The sequence below is a fragment of the Thunnus albacares genome, chromosome 23, assembly GCF_914725855.1.
Source record: "Thunnus albacares chromosome 23, fThuAlb1.1, whole genome shotgun sequence".
Taxonomy (NCBI): Eukaryota; Metazoa; Chordata; class Actinopteri; order Scombriformes; family Scombridae; genus Thunnus; species Thunnus albacares.
Window position 1 is genome coordinate 19448271 of NC_058128.1, and position 22461 is coordinate 19470731.

A 22461-nucleotide genomic window follows, 5' to 3' on the forward strand; every position below is an offset into this window, starting at 1 on the left:
CGCACACGCACACGCACACGCACACACACACACACCCATGGCAACCCTTAAACCACAGAGCCCGCCCACATAACATATCCCAATTTAATCCCTGTTTGATAGTCATAGCATTAGAAAGCACTCATTTACTGTTTCATCATGCAAAGCTCCAACAATCAGTCTTTTTAATATTAGCATTGAATCAAATTACTTTGTATAATGTGAATGGTCCCTGGTTGACAAACACACAAACAAAAGCCTCTCTCAGCTTTATAGAGACTTTTTAGCCTCTTGTAGCTTGTTTTGATTTTTTAGCACATTTCCAGTAGCAGCAGGCAAGAGGTACTGATGCAGGCAACCCGGGCTGGAAACAAAAAGCAGACAAAGGTACTAACTAACTAAATAACGAAGTAAGTAAGTCAATTACCTAGCCCAGATATGGTTTTGGTAAAGCCTAAATGGAGAGTGAACACTGGATTTCCATTAATCAGTAGGCTAGAAACATTACTCCAAATGAATGCTAATGTTGCTCTATGTCTGCTAGATGTATAAGTTTGCTAACATGTTAGCCATAACTACTTGAAAAGTGGCTATAGCTTTATGACTGTCAGCTTGTTTTGGAATTCCTCTGCCCTACAGTGACCTAAATTGAGTAATGCAGCGTTAAATCCTATCAAGATATATAAAATATCTTAATTATTCCTCAGAGGTCAGAAAAGGATTTGAGGAGAAAACAAAAGACATTGGTGGTGAACATTTAGTAAGCTAAATATGAATATAATTACATCTGCAGCAAAAAGATGAATGCCATATAAACTTTTGTCACTATGTAAAAAAAAAATTTTAAAAATCCATGGGTGGATTATGATTCGTCGAAAATGTGCAAATTAGTTGTTGCAAGATTCCAGGCCTGTTTCAAAAGGAGAGAGAATGAGCAAAAAGAGAGGGATGAAATGAGAAGTCTGGAAAGACAGATGCACACAACACACCCTCCTCCTAGACTTCAAAGTTCATATATTTACACAGATGGACAGAGAATATACTGTAGGGTGTGTCCTGGCTGCCCTCTCCATGTGTATGTGTAAATGTGCTCGTGTGGGTGTTAAAGTTCCTGCACAGTTTTGTATGCACACATGTGTGAGTGTGTGTGCAGATATCCATATACAATGTTTTGCACATGATTAAGTTCCTTTAGTTGTGTGGACAGGTGTGTGTGTGTGTGTGTGTGTGTGTGTGTGTGTGTGTGTGTGTGCGTGTGTACATATTAGGTGTGTCCTGGAGCATTTTTCAGAGTGACACATGAAAGTATTCACATCAGAGTTCTATAGAAGTCTTTCATCCATTTATTAAAGGGGGAAAAAGACAAAACCTGTTGACAGAGAGGGAGAGGGAGAGGGAGAGGGAGAGGGAGAGAGAGAGAGAGAGAGAGAGAGAGAGAGAGAGAGAGAGAGAGAGAGAGGGAGGGGTGAGATGAGGAGGAACAGGAGTTGCCAGTGTGTCAGATTGAGAAAAACAGGAAGAAAAATGAGTATATGACTTACAATACAAAGTATAGCATCGCCTGAAGACACAGACACACAAGAACATGAACTCTCTCTCCTTGCTTGTCATCCTCCCTCCCTCCTGTCGTCTCTCTTCAATGCCTTTCCTTTTCAGTGTTTACATCTATGAGAGCCTCATTCTGTGCAGCACATGCAGGAAGGTCTCTGCTTATCATCTACATATTATTATTGTCGGGGTTTTGTCTTCATTCATACTTACAAAAATAAATATTTATTTCTTTGTGCTTATTTCGATTAAAAAGAAAACACCATGTAGTTTTATCATTTTTAAAACATTCTTACACCTTGTTCACACCAGCCATGCAGAATGTCAGCAGTCCGACAGCAGCAGCTGCAGCCCCACGGGTGTGTACACTGGATGCATTCAGTGACAGTACTGCTGTGTATTCGGTGGCATTTTAACAGCACTCACAGCCCAACACACCATGTAGTACAGAAGTTATATGCTTAAGTTGGGTCACAGTTATCTGTGCAAAGTGTATAACTTAGTTGCTTGACACTGTAACCTATAGCTAGCTAAAGGTTAATGTAGCTTTACAAATAGCACTTCATACTGAGTGAACAGTGAATGACAATGCTTTCTAAAGAGAGACAACAGAGGCAGACAGCTGAAGAGGCAGCTAAAGAAAAACTGCTGCAGAGCTGGTTTTAAAGTAGCCAAGATTTACTACTAACTGACTATGGCAGTTTTTACATGTGTAAAGCTGTGGTGTGTGTATTTGAACCTTTGCTCCTCACAATGTCTGTGCACCTTCTTGGAAAAGTAAGAAGATGTAGGAAAGTTATTGGAGACTTGAAACAAATCAGGGCAGGCCAGGAATTAGCCACAGGCATGGCATAACACACACACACACACACACACACACACACACACACACACACACACACACACACACACACACACACACACACACACACACACACACACACACACACACACACACACACGGAAAGATGTAAACGATAGACATGTGCCACAAGACGCCATGTGAAACAGTTCTATCTGCTTTAGCTGCAGGTAGCTACAGAAAGAAAGGAGCCTGAGAAAATTATGAATGTAAAAAGTTTTGAATGATTAAAAAAATAGTTTTACATGTTAATGTAATTCCAGTTATATCAGATACGTAGAAAATAAGTCAAGTTTATCTTTCAATAGATTTCATGGGAGATCCAGTGTGCGTTCATTTTAAAAGGCCTTGGTCAACTCACAATAATTCTTTACTAATCATAACCAATGCATACTGTATTGTCCCACCTACATGAACTAGTCTGACACTGTATTCAGCCTACATCATACCCATCACCATTCATAATAAAATAGAATATATCATGTATGGCACAGATATTTAAGAATTTAGCAGCACCTACATTTCATTACACATCCACACTATCTCAACTTGTGAAATACAAAACTGCCCAAAACACTTATAGCTAATGCTGAATTGGTGGCTTGTTGCTGTTCAAAGCTGAAAACTCTTCATATTCAAGACGGGGAATAGAAATTGTGAACTGAAAAAGGGTGCAAGGACAAATTAAGTGCTATGCTCACATCTGTCTGTCCTCCTGCTGGCTACCTGCTGTCTTTAAATACATTTCATACTTTTTCTGTTCTCTCCTTCCAGCTCTCCAACTCTACCCATTCCTGGCTTTTGACTGGGTTTACAATTATGGAAAACCTGTGGGACTCCCAAAAACAGGCTTCACCTCACATTCCTGTGTCTCTTAAAATACCCCAAGTATCACCTCTGTCTCTCCACTCTGACTTTTCTACCATCTGTTTCCTCTCCTATCCTTATCCCATCTATTCACTTTTTTTTATGTATTAGCCTTTTTTCTTTATCAGAAGAAGAGAAGGTTTGTGTGATCTTGCTGTGGTGTGATCAGCTAGCATATGTTCTGACTGTTTGTCATGCTAAAGTTAAGCCTCTAGAAACCCAAATATTTACGTGCCCCTGGTCCCAGAGAGCAGGGTTTGTTAAATGACCAGACTATGGACTTTAATATACTGTACATTGACTGTCAAGCCTTCAGCCTACATAATCCTCTTTTGAAGCGCACGCAGATATATACAGCAGATCAGACAAACAAATCAGATTGATGAATATAATAAGGTTCAAATCTGCTGCACTTTCGGATTTAGCTGAGGAGATCTCAGCTGAACGTCTCTGGGGTTATTACATCATCACAGAGCACAGCAGCTTTTTCCTGGGGAGTGGTTAACTGCAATATGGGTTTTTCTCAATATGCATTCAAGCCGAAAAGTCCAACCAAAGGCTGCTCTGTGATTGAGGCCAAAACGATTAAATAGATAGTTCAACATTTTGAGAAATAAACATTGGTTTTCTTGCTGAGAGTTAAATTATGAGATCAATATCAATCTCAAGTCTGTCCCATAAAAATGAAGCTACAGCCAGCAGCTAGCTGGGTAGCTTATCTTAGCATATGTTGATGTCCCCCACCCCCAGAATAAAGAATAAAAATAGCTAAGCTAACCAGCTGTTGATTCCAGCTTCATTTTGAATGGACAGACATGAGAGTGATATCGATCTTCTCACATAACTCTCAGCAAGAAAGCCTATAAAAATGATTTCCCAAAATGTTGAACTATTGCTTTAAGTAAAAACATGATTTGCTCTATAAATGTAAACAACTGTAGTGAGATTAGTTAACGTTATTGCCATTACAGCAAACGTTGTTAGGAATTTGTCTTGTCTTGAGCATTTAGCTCAATAAATGTCAGGACTGTGAATCCCATTCAGGATAGTCAATTGCATGAATGTGCACCACCCTCAACTGAACTGGTGATGATCATGATCTTAATGTAACCCATTCTGTAAGCAGCTTGTGATTGGACACAGTTGTTGCTGATCCTGTGTGTTGGATTTTTGCTTTGTCAATGTTAAATAAAATGGTTACTGTAGTCTAAAGACGTACATATGCTGTTGTTATTTTAAGAGGATGAAGGATGGAAAAGAGACTTGCAGGTTTAAACATCCTGGATGTCAGACCCTAAAATCCAGTTAATTAAAAAAATGCTTGAACACAATGGCTAAGAATGTTTTCCAGCAGTATGGCACGTATCAGATGTTAGGAAAGACAATGTAGCAATCTAAGACAAATTAAAAATGCAAGACGTTGCCAGAGTCACACATACTGTACATTGTAGTCACCAACCCCCTCTGTGTGAGCTAACCACAGCTCATATTTCTGTAATGAAGTTAAGCTAGGTGATGTTATTGTTCTGTGCCAATTTGGCTTCATACTACAAAAAGGAAAATTCCCTGATGTTCCATTATAACACACACACACACACACACACACACACACACACACACACACACACACACACACAAATGTAGTTGTGCACATGTGAAGCCTGGAGGACACTATAAAAGCTGCCAACTCATATGTTGCTATGACCATTAGATGCCAGATACCCCTGCAAGTTATATTTTTAAAACCCTGATCCCAATCTTTGATTTCCTGTTTTTGCTTAAAAACTGTCAGATATATGAGACTTGTCCTCCTCTTTTATCTAAACATATAAAACATGACTGTACAAAAGATATTATCCATTGTGTACTATCTGTAATAAGTACTGAAAATGATTCAAATCCATACAAACATCTACTGCTCAAACAAACATTCATAATTCACTAACATTCACAAACATTCAGTACATACCTGTTCAAATTGTTGCAAATCGTTTTTGTGAATTAAAGGCTCTGTTGTCATCGATGAAAAAAGCTCTTAACTTAGTTACATTTGATTTTCTACCATATTTCCTTGTCAAAAACACCAAAGTCAACAGTGACAACTCCAACATTTAAATCTACAGACAGGAAATGATGTCAGTGTTGCATTCAGGGAAACTAAGAAAACTTCCATTGCTCTTTTATGTTCACAACTGGCTATGGTGGTTATTTGTCACACTATTTACAAAATGGTGCGTATAATTCCCTGAATTTAAAGCTCCACTGTTGTCAATGAAAAAGCTCATAAATTACATTAAATGTTTGCAAAGCAAGCATTTCTATGCCAGAAGTAGTGAGACAACTGCAACATTTAAATCTGCAAACAGGAAATGATGTCAGTGTTGCATTCAAGGAAACTAAGGGAAACTTGTTCTTTTATGTCCAGAACAGTGAAAACTAAGGCTAAGGTATATGCACCTTATTTAATACAATGTTTATTTAATTTAAACTCTCAACCTTCTAGTACCTTAAAAGGAAAAACCACACTATATCTTCACATCTTCACAGTACATCACATGACAAGAGTGCTTTGAAATACTTTTCATTCAAGACACTTTTTTGTATGCTACTCATTCCTTAGGTTTTTTATCCATATTCTCCATCCAAGTCTTCTCATTTTAACATGAACACCATCAGTGTGTGAGAGAGGGATTTTTAACAGTATGGCTATTCAGTGATCAAGGTAAGTAAAGATGGCACCCTTAAAGTGTGATGTCACTCCTGTTATGGGGACCTCCAACTTTTAGTGTGCACACAGAAAACTTGACTAAACATCGCTACTTCTCCACAATGCACTGTAAGTGAACATATGGCTGGGTGGTAAAAAAGGAATTTTACAATCTGAAGAACTGAAAAGGAATTACTGCCATATACTGCTTACCCACAGTATTTGCACATAACAGAGAGAGAGCTAGTATACCAGAGAGCTAGTAAACTGTATGTACTGACAGTGCCGTTTGGGAAACAGCTGTGAATTAATCATATAGGGTAAATCCCAATTCCCTTATTTGACTGTTCAAAGCGTTTATTTCTGCTCTGAAGAAGGAGGATCTCTGAGGGGCCATGAGCAAGGATACATGAGAGCAGCCTTTGTGGAAGTCTTTTACCGCCCAACATGCCCCCTTATTGGATATCATTTATTGATTGGATGCTGCAGTTGATCAGACTGATACATCACAACATCACTGAGTGGACAGACAGATTACAGATTAAACTCAAGTGTATCACTCCAAAGTTTTATATTCTATTTGTTTTCTGATTTACCATTTAGTTACAAAATAGTACATCTGTGTTAAATGGAAACTTCAGGATTTTTTCCCATCATTTTGTATCTAAGTGACTAATGTGGACAACAATTTTTGAAATTGGTCCAGTATTGAGCGAGAGTGCTTCAGTAGGCAGCCGTGAAATGGGCTGTAATGTAATCCGAGGGGCAATTGTGTACCATCAATGTATGTCCATTAAAAGTGTTTGTTTTTGCCACTGACACCATTATAGAAAGGACCATACAGAGAAATAAAATGCCTTTCCTGACCTTTTGCTTGATCCGGTCTTTTTGTGTCTAAACGAGCGCTATTCCCCCGTCAGATTACATTGCAGCCTGGTTCGCGGCTGCTGGCTGAAGTGCTCTTGCTCAATACTGGCCCAATTTCAAAAATTGTTATCCCCATTAATCACTTAGACACAAGATGATGGGAAAATAGGTTGAAAAATCCAGAAATTTCCCTTCCATTGGAGGTCTGATATAGTAATTTTTTTACTTTTTATGATCTGTTATTTCCCCCATTAACTTTTATTATTGATAGAATTAAAGTAAGGAAGAGTAGGAGAGTCTGTCTGTCAGCAAGAAACACTTTAAACACATTTATATTTTATATAATTTATCGTCATTTCCATTCACATGTGAAGCTGAAAATTCCTGAGCATTGGGTTTGATATGAGTTACATCATTTCAATTTTACCTGAAACATTTAGCCTAATTTCCAGTGTTCAAAGACACCCTAATCATATTCTGGGTTATTGAATAATTAATTCACAAACAGAATACCAATAAATACAGATGCAAATAATGAATAGATAATATAAATACATTCTGCTGGTAGAAATGGTTCATGTACCTCTATAAATACAGAAAACACATTTTATTCATGTGCAGGTGTTTGTTAAACAGGTAACAGGCTACAGTGAGAAAACAGCTGCTCTGGCAGTGGTAACCGTGCACTTTTAGTAGTATTAGCACAGTGCACATGTGCGCAGACACAAACTCCATCAGAAGTCTCTAGAGCTTTTAAAGATTCTATATGTAGGATTGTGAAGCAATTTACATGTATTTATTGTTTTTTATTGCCAATGAGTGAACGGGTAGTAATGTAAGGTAAAAAATTAGACTTTCCTGACTTTCTTGGCTGTCTGTAACAGCCTGTAGACTAATTTCTATGTGAAGGCCCCGGACTGGATTTTCCGCAAATATCCAACGGAAGTGACATTTTGCACACTCCCAAGGGCCTTGCCTTGCCAACATCAATAAACGACTGACATACCAACACAACAAAAACCATGCCATCTGACTAGACACTGTAGAACACCCTGCAGATATTAGCTCTCCAGCTAATGGGACAGCCAGCTGCGTCCGTCAACCACTACACATTTCACAACAAAACAGCTGCAATGACAAGCCGCCCACTCCTGAGCACACACAGCTAAAACAACATAATTTCCTCAACAAAGGAGCAGAAAACAAGCTCCAGAGCGATAGCAGAACATAGCTAACCCCTTTTTTCCTGTTGGTAGTCCAAAGGTCGTAATAAGCATACATTTCATAACAAAACCTCAGCACGTTGTGCCTAGGCACAGCCTGTTGCTCCTCGACCACAGCTCGTTGCTGCCTGGCCATAGCTCACTGAGCCTACCAGTGTTTAGTTAACACGATTGATAAAAAAAAAAGTTGGCGGTTTGCAAGCTGGCTTAGGTTTGGGTGGTTGATTAATGCATATTTGTGCGAGTTGGGTGGTGTGGATTGGCTCTCACTGGCCAGCAGCCACAGCACAGCAGGAGCCTCTGTGTGTTTGTGTGTGAGCGAGCGAGCAAGCAAGCGCACGCACATACAGCAGTGGGGTGGTGACTGACTGGGAGTGAGAGATGCTTTGCTGAAACACGGTGCAAAACACAACGTTGGAGATCTTTTATGTAATTATGAGAAGTGTAAGTGAGGAAAAAGACATCACGTGCAATAGTCATGTGCCACAAGCATGTGTGTCAGCACGCGAACGCAAGCACCAGGATGTTGACTGCACCTCATTTATCAGCCACAGATGTCACTAATGAGAAGGAATTTCTGATTCCTACACACAGAACCTTTAAAGCTGACTGACAGCTGATCCAACTGTGATCAGCTGCTGCCGTCATCAAAAACAGACACCGCTTCACGTGACGCTTCAGAGGAAAGGACATCTCATTTTTTTAAAAACATATTTCCTTGTTTCCTCTCTTCTTGAATCTTTTCCATGTGTCTCTCCACGCATCTTTAGTGGGAGGAACTAAGACAGGGAAAAGTTGCAAGTGAGGGAACTGAGATGTACTGTCGTCTTGATTCATCGGAGCAAAGTCACTTAAATTGGAAACACACTTGGAGTACAATCTGAAGAGACTGTGAAAAGACATGGTACCACATGTGTAGAAGTTACTTTAGCCATTTATTGACATAGACCAACACACTGCATTGAGATATTAATCATAAACCATCTCAAAATTTATGTGTGATCAATTGGTCAGAGGTTTATTCAGGAGATGAGCCATTTAAAGCTGCATTAAGTAATTTGTTACTACTAGGGGGCAGAAAGCCTCCTAAACACACACTAAGAAATAAAGCCCTGATACATTATATGGAATATCAAGTTGTTTTGATGTTCATTTTAGCTAACGGTACAACATAAGAATCCCAATGGAGTTGTGTTTCATAAGTCTTCACTCTCTTTCTTCTTTCATTTCTGTTTTATTTCTGTTTCTATTAAATGTATGGATTTTCTTGTGTTACAAAGAGACTTTAAATTAAATTCTGTTAGTGTTCCCGGTTTAACCAGATAGAGAATATGTTTACAGAAACACCTTTCACTTTCATTTTTAACAGGGAATAGGCACTTCTCTTGCCTTTGCATTTTTTCTGTATTCTGTATTCTGAGATGGAAAAAGACTGCAGGGACAAATAAAACTTTGGCAGGATTCATCCGTTGACCGGCTGCCATGTTTGTGCACCTGATCCACTGTTTCCCAAAAAACTTTGCACCAAGACCAACCAAGCCCAGAAACAGATCTTCCTTTACTCTCACTTCATTTTTTGACAAAAGATATGGGGGTCTACATGAAGAGAAGCCTACAAGAGGAAACAGATACCTGAGATAATGACAAACATGATGTTACAGTTTCTTTAAAAAGAAAAACATTTAAATGTCCGTGCACATAGGATTCTCTGGATATATTGTTCACATTCTAGCAAGCATAGTAACCTGCTTCTCACTAGGATTACCTGGTAAGGGTAAGGATTACCAAGAAAGGCCGAAAAAGAACAGGCCAAAGAAATAAAAGCAAACACACCACAAAACAAGTAAAAATGATTTCATAATCCATCAAACAATCATGTATATAGGAATTTCTACACCAGCTTAAGAAAGGTAAGGATCAGGTAAGGATGAACATTTATCTTCTTGAATTACATAAACCAGTATAACAAATATACCACAATCATGATTTCCTTGTACTTAAGTCCATGTGAATACATTTAACATTTGTCACTGAGTTCTAACTGAGCAGACAGATGTTGTGTTGTATTGGAAATACAAGAGCAGTTACAAGGCCTCTGAAACAGCAGTGAAGGTTTGCAGCATGTCAGCATGTTAATTTCATTATGAGAATAGGATATGGTGTCCCACGATGGCGTCCATATATTCCAATCAAAGTTGCTCACCAAGTGTATACCATCAGAAAAGTTTTTTGGGCTGCTAGGGATTATGCAGGGTTGTTGCAGTACCGAAACACAGTTGGCCAACAAGACACATCAGCAGCAGGACTGATGCTTCTACACCATAACCAGCTCTCTTGACACAACCATGGTTAAAGTCGAACTGAAATTTAAATTTATTTAAAATATTCTCAGTGTTTGTTTTGACTTCAATAAAAAAGAAGAAATTTAAAGATCCCTTCTAGACATGTATTGAGACATAAAAATACTCTTCTTGGGACAATAACATGTGTCTGATATGGTTTTTCCACAAAAAGAGTATAATTACCACTTCAAAATCCTTAAAATGACATCTCCTCCATCTCCCTTATTAAAAATTCAGAATCTATGAATATGCAAATATACTTCATTTCAGAGGTTTCCCTGATGGAGTCAAGATGTCTCCTACTTCACTGTAAAGTTCATTCTCAATGTATGTGCACTGGAGGCTTCAAGTTTCCACATCACACTTGTATAATTTGAATAGTGGACCAGAATTGGCCTCTAAACTAGCTGTGATGTCACAAATCCTGCTCATAGGTCCACCCCTAAAAATCAGATTTTCAATCAGAGCAAAACCTTTTTGGCTTATGCACTGGGCAAGCCATTTTCATTCAAATGAACAGACAGCATCTTAGAGTCCAGTATACAGTTTGTATAATACATCAATGGTTTCCACTAATATGTAACCAACAAAAAACAACAACAAAAAAAGCAAAAACAAAAAAACAATAGCTGCAGTATCATTACAGCTTATATTTCCTTACACGAAAAGTGAGAATTCAAATTTCAGTTCGACTTTAGCATACAAAAGTTAACTTACTTAGTATGCTAATAAGTTGTGTTAAATATACAGCAAGAGTTTGTAGACCAGATAGCATGGTTAGCTAACAAGCTGAAATTATCTTGAAAAAAAAACAAACAAAAAAAACCAATCAGATGTATCAGTGATGATTCCCAATTCCCAGTCAGAAACAGACGGCTCAGTTGTACAAAATAAAATCTCTTCACAGTCTGTCTTTAGGAAGTGAAGACCTCCAATATGGCTGCCAGAGGTTGGGTGACACCACTGAGTCCTTTTATGCAAAATGCAACTCTTCTAATTGGGCAAAAGGAGCCCAAATCTATTACTTAGTTGCAGAAATGTCTGAGTACACAGTCTGGCATTTCATAATGAAGGAATGCTGATGAAGTATATGTTACTACTACAAAGACAGTGAGATGATTTCTAGCTCATTCTTATTTCACAGTTTGCAAAAGTGTTGGCTTTCTCCTTGCATTCAAAGGTTATTAAGTTTAGTTATTAAGTCATTCTGTGCTCAGTTAACAGTAATGTAAAAGTCAATATGGCTAACAGGAAAAACATTTGCTTCACAGATCATCAATTCTAAAACTATAGCTTGGACTGGAGTCTATGAGTGGCATACAACAGTGTACCACATTGGCATGTTTTCCATCCATTGAATACATAATGCAGGATGTAGAGAAACAATTACTAGCAGCAGAGTAGTGACTGACAATACAGTTTTAGATGCAGAGGTGTTTTAAAGTTTGAGAATGATTCAAAGTGATTCCTGAATTCTACGGAAACAAAATCAGCCGGGACACAGTAAATGATGTAAATAATGCAGAGGAAATGATTCGCTCTTCTGGGAGGCATGTGTGCTTTCAGTAACATATTGAAAAGTACATGAAATATGGTATGCAGAAGGCGATATGAGGGGGGATGCCATCCCCCTTGTTAGCAAAATGACCAAAATGCATCCCCCTTGTTAACCTGCCATTCCCCCTCTCCATCCACTAATAGCAGAGAGAGGGCAGTGGCAAAAGGGTTGTTTGGTTAAATATGTTAGTCTAGTCTGCCTGACCACTGATCCTTTATCTTTCTGAGGTTTGTGTAAGTTAGAATCTATGATCCTGACCATGACTCTGAAATATCAGCAGCCTAACTGTGCTGTGTATTGATAAATCCATGGTGCTGTCCATGGTGCTGAGGCAGCAGATGGATTTGTGATTACGCCCTTTTCTCTCAGTCGCACTCTTCTGTCAGTCTCGTCTTGCATCTATAATATTCTCTTAAGTATATACTATGAATACTCAATTCTATACTATATTGTAGCCTATATAATCTATTGAATGGTGTCACCTTCATGATCAAAGTGACAAGAAGCAACGTGTAGTTGCAGAAGAGCGAGAAGATCATATGGACACACTGCTGCCTGTGGTACCCCTATAATATTTCTATAATAATTCAGTAGCATCTGTGCTGCTGAAATGACATCCCCAGATCAAGCCACCTCTGTAACAAAATATTTTAGGGCAGACATGACTAGAGCTGTAGTTTTTACTATAGATGTTTGGTGTAACCTGGGAATGCAGCAGGTAATGTGACTGAGGAAATTAACCTGCACTGACCACTCCGTGCTCAACTACTACAGTTACAGAATCCGAGGTAAAGTTTATACCGTCAAACTACGGTGTGCTTTAAAAAATAAGCATTATTAAAATGCTTAATGTCCACATCCAGTAAAAGAATGGCCTACACAAAACATGCATTTAGCCTAATAGCAGCTCTATTAATCAAAATTATAATCGCAATTATATTGTTAAGATTTAGGCTATAGACATATGATAATCCTGCAGTCCTAGCCTAACCAGAATTTTTATAAGGTTATTTCATCATTAGAGGAGTTTTTGTATTAATTTTACCTGTGTCAGTGAAACTCAAGCTACAACCTCGGGCTGTAGAAGCCTTCTTTTAAACCTAACTCTAACCCTCCCATTGGGCCATCCCCCCTGTTAAAAATTAACAAATCACTTACTGATGGTATGTTGTAGTTGCTACGCATTCTGTTTCAAAATAAAAATACATGGAGCATAAACACATAAAGCAGGAATATTCTCGAAGTCCCCAGCCGTACTAATAAGCCACAATGTCCATTCGTCCATTCATCCATTCATGTATGTTGATTTAGTGCTCATTGCTGGATCTGTTGGCTTACAGTTCTTACTTTATCTATGGTCTCTTTCAGGTGCTTATAATATTCAGTTTTTCAGCCTAATACAGTAATTATTGCTTGTCTACGCTATGAAGCTAGTGCGCCTCACTAAATAATTGTTTGTTTTTTTACCAAAAAGTAAAAATGATAACACTTTATCAGGTGAACAGTCGGCGCAGTAGGAACAACACACACACACACACCAGTGTGGACATTACACATTCAACCACACTGAGACCAATGAATTCAACTTTCTTGTTCGAAGTCAAGCTGTGATTTTATTCATCACAGTGCACCTCTGTCACACTCATACGCCAGGACAAAAAAGACACAGGCAAAAACACACAGGGGACCAAATCACCCGAGCAACATGTTCTCCAGTCCTGAGGCCTAGCTTGAATAACTCCTCGAGATGTGTGTGTTACATGTCAAACAGCTGTGTGTCTCGAATTCTCATTTTCGTTCCTGGGCGATGGGGGAATCTTCCTGCTGAACTGACTGAAGCTGGCCGCCCTACACCGCGCCCTCGGACCTCCTCCTCCTCCGTCCCCAGCCAGGCTTGAGGGTAGAGTACTGTAGCGGCCCGGAATGGGGATTTCCTGGGCTGGATGGAGGACGTGGCTGCCGGGGGGGAGGGTAGCGTCCTTGGCGAAGAGGCTCTGGATCAGCTGGAACTTTTCCTTCTCTTCTCTCAAGAAGACATCAACCAGGAGCTTCTTCTCCCGTTTGAGCTGCTCCACAATGGTTTTGGGAACGTCAGGAATCACCCAGGCAACCACAAGGCTGAGGAACATAACCAGGTTCTGGAGGAGGGAGAGAGGAGGAAGAGGCATTGATGAAAGGGTGGTTGGCATGATTGATGGGAAGGAGAAACAGTTCAAAAAGTTATGGATGTACGGATGGAGAGCAGAAGAGAAACAGATGAATGAATACATGACAATGAAGGATGAACGGTTGGTTAGAGGTTGAGAGGGTGAGAGTATGATGAAAGGGCAGATTAAGAGTGAGAGTTAGAGAAATAAAAGTGCAGAAAGAGGACCCTGAGAGGCATGCCATCAAAAAGTTTTTGTTCTTGTTTGACCCTTTGTGTTGAAGGACATCTGGTAGACATGTTAGTGAGGCATGCAGGCAGACTGAAAGAGCCGTTTCTCAAATGAGCTGGTTGCTAACAGACTGAGACATCTGTAATATTTCCGATCATGATGAGAGTTACACCATGTTCCAACTAATTAGGAATGACTGGCCTACACACACAGACACGTATGCACACATAATTCTGCTGCCTAAATACACATATAAAATCAATCAATACAAAACAGTGTGTGTGCTTTTAATTATAGTGCTGTGACTGAACATGTGTATGCACCTGTTAAGACCTCTTTTTCGATTTTGATTAGAAGATCCCTTCATAATGCACTTACAATGTATGTGATGGGGGCTAAAATTCACAAGCCTCCTTTTGTGCAAAATTGTATTTAAAAGTTTATCTGAAGCTAATATGAATCTTCAGCCATCCAAATGAGTGAAATGAAGTAGATATCTTTCAACGTTACGGTCTTTTTAGTGCCAAAGTCCCTCTCTTTGTTACTATATTTCCACCGCAGCTCAACATGGAAACACTGTCTGAGGAGACACAAAGAGGGAATCTGATGCTTAAAAGACTGTAAATGTGGCAGATATCCACTTGATATGACTAACTCAGACTGCTGAAGCCTCATATAAGCTTCACATCAACTTTTAAATGCACTTTTACACAAAATAACTGTGTGGACACACTGTGGATTTTCATCACTTACATTGAAAGTGTTTTTGAAGGGGATCTTTTAATAGCCAGTATGAACAGGATAAATTATTACAGTGAGAAAAACCTCTTTCACTGTTCATATGGACACCTGACTGTTGTTTTAAGACAGATTTGAAAAACTGTGAACTTATCCTTTAATGTGTAATATGCTTGTTATTTGCTTCATATTGTGTCTTTCTCTCTGTCTGTCATTGCGTTTTTAAGTGGTCTTAAATGTCTGGACCTCAGAGCCATGACTTAATTAGCATCAGCTCATAAGTAAAAAAAAAAAAAAGCAGAGTGAGCTCATACCTGGAACAATATGACAAAGGCCAGTCTTGCAGCCAGGACAGACCAGTACTGTTTTGAGAACTGGTATGCGTCTGGAGACCAAGGTGGTTCCCTATAGTCTTTATACCTGGAACAAAGCACATACATTCACTGTGATTGACAGGTCATTTCTGGGAGGTACAGTGCAGAGTCTTGAGACCATCTCAGACTTCCCTCCTCCTCTGTTGTTTTCATCCTGCAACCCAACTGATTTATCTCTACTTGGCTTAGATTTAGCCTCATTAAAACATACTACTCCTCCATTCAGTCTGGAACCCGACACTAAGTGCTAAGTGTAATAAACTTTATTAATATTCCTTTCTTTTTGTGCTCTTTGTAGTAAACTCTACTTATTGTGCTGGCAGACAAATAGCAGAAAACTTGAACCACATGGTGTGCTAACGGCCAAAATGTTTAAAATGAGACAAGAGAGGAAAATAAGTGCAGTGGCAGAAAAATGAGAGAGAGTTAGAAATAGAGAGAGAGTATATAAAAGACAACAGTGAAGAAGATGTGTTTTGTTTACAGCTGGCCTGTCAGATAAAACACAACCACTCAAGAACTTATTTGGCCTTATTTGGCCAGGGAGGTCAAGGATGTGGTGTCATCCGGTATAAGACACAAACAGAAACACACACACACACACACACACACACACACACACACACACACACACACACACACACACACACACACACACACACACACACAGCATGAAACAGCTGTGTGTCTGTTTTGGTAATCAGAGTGATTCACAAATGTGAAGTCCAAATTCAGTTCAAGGCTGAGTGGAGGCTCTAACACACATGTTTTTGAGCCAATCCAGATTAGGTCATTGTATAGATTTGGTCCCATTTTGCTTTGTTATCGCACTTAAAAAGAAAAATACTGGCTCAACATCACTGATGCTGATATTTCCCTTATTTGTAACTGGCAGACTCCAATCTTAAAGCAAGCCAGCTGAATGATTCTTGTGTTGGTGCATTACTTGTTCCTAAGCGCAGCCGAATGCAGGTTTAGCGCTAACGTTGCATTAGCAGACTGTAAGAGGCCATAAAAATTAAAATATGGTGTAGTGATATAACCTGTAGCAGTCAAACAATTCAGGCACCAGTGTTGTGGTAGCTGAATCTGTTGGCTTCAGTGCAACAAGAACAGAGAATAAAATAAAAATGATGTCAAATTGCAGCTGGGCTGTCTGAGATGGAGACAAATTAAGAAAACAAGGGAGTGTTTAGTGGCAATCAGTCTGTGCAGCATACTGTAAGTGCAAAGGTTTTAAGGAGAGAATATTTCTTGCTTTGTTGTTTTTTTCTCTGTTGCTGTCCACTAACTTTTTAATAAAGCAAAACTAGAAAAAAAAAAACTATTAAAAAACTTAATCCAGTGGATTAGGGTAAACATCTGATTTCAAGGTATATTGTTTTTTATATACTGTCATAATGTTGGATGTCTATGTTAAACATGGTCAAAGGTCCAAAACTTGAGGTGAACATATGTAAAAAAAAAAACTTCTGATGGAGGAGTTTAGCTAGCAGTCACTCCTAAATATACATAAAGAGGGTCTCGGCCTATGTTCTACTTTAGGGTTTTTTATAACATACTCGGATGTAGTCAGTCATTCACATATGGAAATATTAAAGAACACAGCAGGATTCAGTCAAAATCAACTCCTCAGCAAAACAGCCAGCTGAGTTGACATAGTGCAGGTTGGGGAAAGTTGAGGCTGTAACTGCTTACAAACTTATCACAGTGTCGAATTTATTGTATCAATACAAAAAGCAATAAACGGCAATAAAGTTTTATTTTCTGACCATGTTCTTATTTCCTCTCAATCTGTACTGTAGACTTCAACTTCTTTCTTCTGCACATGCACACAACCCAAAGAACAATAATCCTGGAATTTGGGTTACTGTGAGTATTTTAACATGGGTATTCAAAGTCATCAAATTATTTGTCCGCATGCTCATGCATTGATTGATAGAACTTTCCATCACTTGTTTTATTTCATGTATATATTATATCAACATATGCAGCAATGTTGTATTGTTTCAAGGACAAAGCAATCAGAGCAGACATCCAACAGAAACATCTCATGATGAGTTATCGCAACACTAACCGGAACTCAAACAAAATTAGGCCTTTCTAACCTTTCTAGGTAAACATGTTGTGCCTTCAATGGTACAGTTTTGAAGCTATGAGGGGCCAGAGTACAGGGCAGAAAGAGAAATCTCAGTAGCAGGATACTGATCTATAATACAGTCAGTAAAATTCTTTCTTATTTCTTGAAGAGAGGAGTTTTGAGTTTACAGTAAAGGACACTGGACTGGGGTCTGTAGACCCTCTTGGCTTTATGTTACAGTAGTTTTGAGTTCTTTTTTCAAAATAGCTATTTTAAAAATCAGTTCAATTGTATTTATATAATGCTGAATCATAACAGAAGTTATCTCAGGGCACTTTTCATATATAGCATGTCTAGACTGTACTCTTTACAATATTGTTCACAGAGACGCAACATTCCCCTATGAGGAAGCTCTTGGCGACAGTAGCAAGGAAAAACTCCCTTTTATTTAAAAGAGTCAGCCTTTCCCTTGTGGGATACAAAGTACATCATATAGCATTCCTTTCAAGGCAAGAGTAGGGAGACAGTTGCCCTCATTGTTAATCTTGAGAACATCTTTAGGCAAAAAAAATGCATCCCCCCCAAACCACTGAATGTACAACAGAGATATGTAAAAGAGATTGTAAATTAAAGACAAAGACAAAGATCTTCATTATGTGGAGCTGTAGACCAGCCACACACTAGTGCTTTAAGGACATCAAGATAAACATCAAACAGAGTCATAATAAAATAAAATAAGAGTGAACATATTTATCACTCATCTGACCACGTAGTCAAGAGACTGAAAATCAAGAACATCAGGATAGAAATGTTCTCTGCAGCATAATTCTGCACACAGTCTGAGCCACTGTATGCAGGGAGCATAGAGAAGTACTGAATTGGCAAACATTAGCTAACACACGCACAAGTCTAATTCCTCTGCAGCTGCCTGCTTATCATTTCTACTGCATGACTGACATGAAGAAATGTAAAGCAGAGATGTAACTCTAAAGAGTCAAGATCATGGGATCCAAAGTGTTCTTGACCCCCAGCAAACTGCAGTGTCAGTGAATATGGAAGTAAGGCAATTAAAACATGCAAACTCTTTTATGTCTACAGTTAAGCTGGATACAAGAAGTATCCAATTTAATGAATCAGAGCTCCATTTTCTTTATTAGGTTTGCATCGTTTCAACCAACTACAGGTCTTCCTCAGGCTTATCTGTGCGCATGCTACTTTGTTTTCATGTATGTCTACAGTTGTAACTCCACTGTGCATCAACAGCAACTGTGTCCTTGTTGCCACATATAAATTAGCCAGAGAAAGCCTGGGAGAAGAGGAAAAAAGCTCCTTATCGAAATAATCCGTAGATATACAACAGTTCTTTATGTGAACAGTTGTTTTGTTTTTTATTTTGGTTTCTTTTCTTTTCCTTTTTCCATATGTATTGTATAGGCCTATGAAATACCGGAAGATGTATGTTTTTGTAAAATAGTGGTGTCTTGTAATCCCAAGTGCGATGGGCCAAATGTTTGAAAATAAAATATATGAAATAAAACTAAAACTAAACTAAACTAAAACTAAACTAAACTAAACTAAACTAAACTAAACTAAACTAAACTAAACTAAACTAAACTAAACTAAACCTTGTTGCCACAAGAAAACTCAACCCATTCATGTGCAATGATACAATAAGAATCTATTGGATTGCAATGTGTAACTTGAACTTAAAATAAGATACAATTTGCACTGTTTTATGACTTCAATTGTGACTGAATGATTACTTAATTAGTCAGTTATTGGCATAAATCAGGTGAGGAAATATAAGCTGTTGCTTCTCCCAAACAAAGAACAGATGTAACGTTTGTTGACAGTATTTTATCTGCACTTGCATGCTGCCATACCAAACAATGAAAAATGTTAGAAAAATACAGCTGCTGTTCCTGAAAAGCTATTTCTACACTTTTGAGGAACTAGAGAGAACATTTCTGTTTCTCACCACCCTTAACCAAAATAGGTATTAATATATCCCTGCAAGTACTTAAGATGAGTGATGTTGCCCTTTATTAGCGATTAAAAGTCATTTCCAAACTGATCTGATATTTACGCTTTTTTTGTTTTGCTTTTCATGCCTTTAACATCAGTTTTTGCTGCCATTCGATCCCATTCATTTCAAATACAGTAAGCTGATAACTATAATGTATCTGACGATGCCATTGACAAAGTTACGGTATATCAGAACTTTAACATCAGGCTACAAATAAATACTTCCTGCTTGTTAACTACATCCTATCCAGGTGTGTAGGACTGACATGTCTCAAACCAACAGCTAAGCTCCGCCTCCTGTCAATCACAATCTCGTTAAGCAATCAAACAACCCAAAGCAAGATTTTTCCACCAGCTACTGTCTCTAAAAAGAAAGATGAATTTTAATTCGAGCATTTATACACTGTATGTCATATTTGAAGAAAAAAAACAACAGAAAGATTGAAAATATCTCCTGACATTATAAAACAGTAAAGGAATGCAGGAAACGCTAATCACACTTGAAACTGTCTTTCACAGCAAAACCCGCAGCAGTTTAACACGTCACATTAACGAGATGTTTCAGATCAATGAAAGACAATGAAACAACTGACAAGACATAATACGTCTTTCACATCCACACACACTCCTTTAGGAAAAAATTCCTCTGAAGCCAAAATAGATAAATCGGCCTGTTGAGCTGTTTCACTAAGTACAGCACTTGACTATCAGTATGGAAATAACAGAGAAGGAGGGCACAGTGTGTGTGTGTGTGTGTGTGTCAGCAGCTTCTTATGGTGTCTAATTCCTTCTCCTTATACAGTCATGAGTGAGGAATGCTGCATGTGAGAGTCAGCTCTTCTCTCTCTCCCTTTCTCCCTTTTTTCTTTGATCTATTCATCCTTTCTCACCAGTAATTTAGAGTATTTTGTTGTCTCACGTCATACTGTAGACTCCCAATGTGAACAAAACTGTAAAATAAGACCTCCCATCCCCTCATGCTTCAGTCACTTTAACCCAACTTGCCATCATGGCATTAAATATAACGTATTATCTCTCTTCCTGTGAGTGTACGTGTGTATTTTCTGGACGCTCCATGTTTGGTTATAACAGTGCAGCTCAGCAGTAACTGGAGCATCTAACTCAGTATTCTTTCATAAGACCTCTCAATGAGATTATGATTTGTATGTGAGAGACTTATGTGTGTGTGTGTGTGCATGAGACTTCCTTCTGCCAATACAGTGCCTCCTGGGATCCAGGAACAAATTTACAGACAGACAAGGGTCAGACCTTTCCCATCCTTAAAGCACACACAAACATACATAAACACCTCATTGCAGCACATGGTTGCCGTCAGGTTGGAGAACAATAGTATCCCTATCTGTTGTGTGGAGGAACATGTGCATTTCATTTGTCCACGCATCTGCTTTTCAGTTTTCCTTGATATTTTTTCACACACTCTCCCTGGTGAAAAAATATTTTGTTTTCTCCCTCTCATCTCTATCTCTCTCTATCTCGCTCTCTTTTTCCGTCACATTGTTAAGAGCAGGAAAAGGTGACAACAGGTCTGGCGTCCTGCTTACTTTGATCCAAAATCATTTCCATCCCTCTAAAGTTTATTACATCATCTGGCTGGGTGGCAAGAAAAGATAGAGGGAAGAATATAGCATGGTTGAAAATTCCCACCATCCATGTTCCAGGTTTGTCTACGACAAAAGGTCACTGACCACACTGCTCCAGCTGCCATTTATGATGTGTTTCATTTTAGGATAAATAAAATAAAGTAGTAACTTTAAGTCAGATTTCCTAGTCCTTCCTAATCTTGAGGCGCCATTACAGTAATGTTAGCTTGTAGACCTGTATGGTTAAATGTTTCTGGTGCCCATGCGCAGCCAAACAAACACACAGATGTCTTACAGATGCCACAGATTTTCTGTCTTTGTAGATCTATTGCAAAAACTTGGGGAATGGAGTGTTTTCAATTTCAGATCATTTGTTTAATCCCTCGTGTTTCACATGCAAATTCTCCCACTCCAGTGATATGATTTTAACCAATAGAGAGTAAATAACACACCCGATCGATTCATTTTAGCATTCAGAATGACATTGATTAGACAAATGGAAGCTCAATTAGCTGCAGCTCAAAGCTAAAGAGACATAATAGTTAGTTAGTGAACCCACAGACTTCATTATTCATGTGTGATGGTTACAGCTGCCTTGTTTCAATCCATCTCTGATATTTTCACATTTACATTTATTCCCAAATAAACACTCCATACACTGAAAAAAGAACAAGGGTTTTGTTTTGATGTGCTAAGAGGAAACATCCTATCACATAACATGATAATCCAGCACACACAGTACAGTAAGTCCCTGGCCTTCACATGACTTCCTGGTGATGAAAGTTTAACAACAGCCAACTTCCTGTCAGCTCAGGGAACAAGCACTGTCTTAACATGAGGCAAGTAGAAGCTTAAAAGTCCCACTATCATAATGCTTTTCATAGATCCCAGCATGTATTAAGTCTTATCCTGGAAGTTAAAAACCCTTTTCATTGCAAGAGTTTGAGGTTCACTCATCTTGACTTTTGTTTTTATTATCCCTGATTGTGTTTTCTGTAAATTACTGTAAAGCTTTCTGGCTAAATATACCTTGATTTAAAACTTCAGAGAGAAAAGTGTATCCCTGCAGCCAAAGTCTATTTTCTCTTGCCCCCCCTCCACATGGAGGTCAGATGTGAGCCAAGGAACAGTATGCCAGCGATAGGATGTAATGATTTGCTTGAATCACCTTCAATTTGATATCATCATCACAAATTAGTTGTGTGCGCATGCTAAAGTGTTGGCAAAATCTAGGTTAATACCATGCACAACTCGAGACTGTCTGATGTAGGAATGTTTCAGTAATATTTGAACAGTGGGGTGATTTCCCAAT

The 22461-nt window shown here is 38.6% G+C and overlaps 1 protein-coding gene across 1 annotated transcript in view; it reads right to left on the reverse strand.

Moving 5' to 3' along the window:
* Positions 1–10579: 10579 nt before the first annotated feature.
* The window catches only part of ano2b (anoctamin 2b), a 68480-nt gene continuing 56598 nt past the window's right edge, over positions 10580–22461 (reverse strand). The window contains exons 24-25 of the mRNA XM_044343997.1: positions 15384–15489; positions 10580–14091 (exon numbers count right to left, since the gene is read on the reverse strand). Of these exons, the coding sequence (XP_044199932.1) occupies positions 13717–14091; positions 15384–15489 (481 nt within the window). The 3' untranslated portion in view covers positions 10580–13716. The remainder of the gene's footprint in view (positions 14092–15383; positions 15490–22461) is intronic.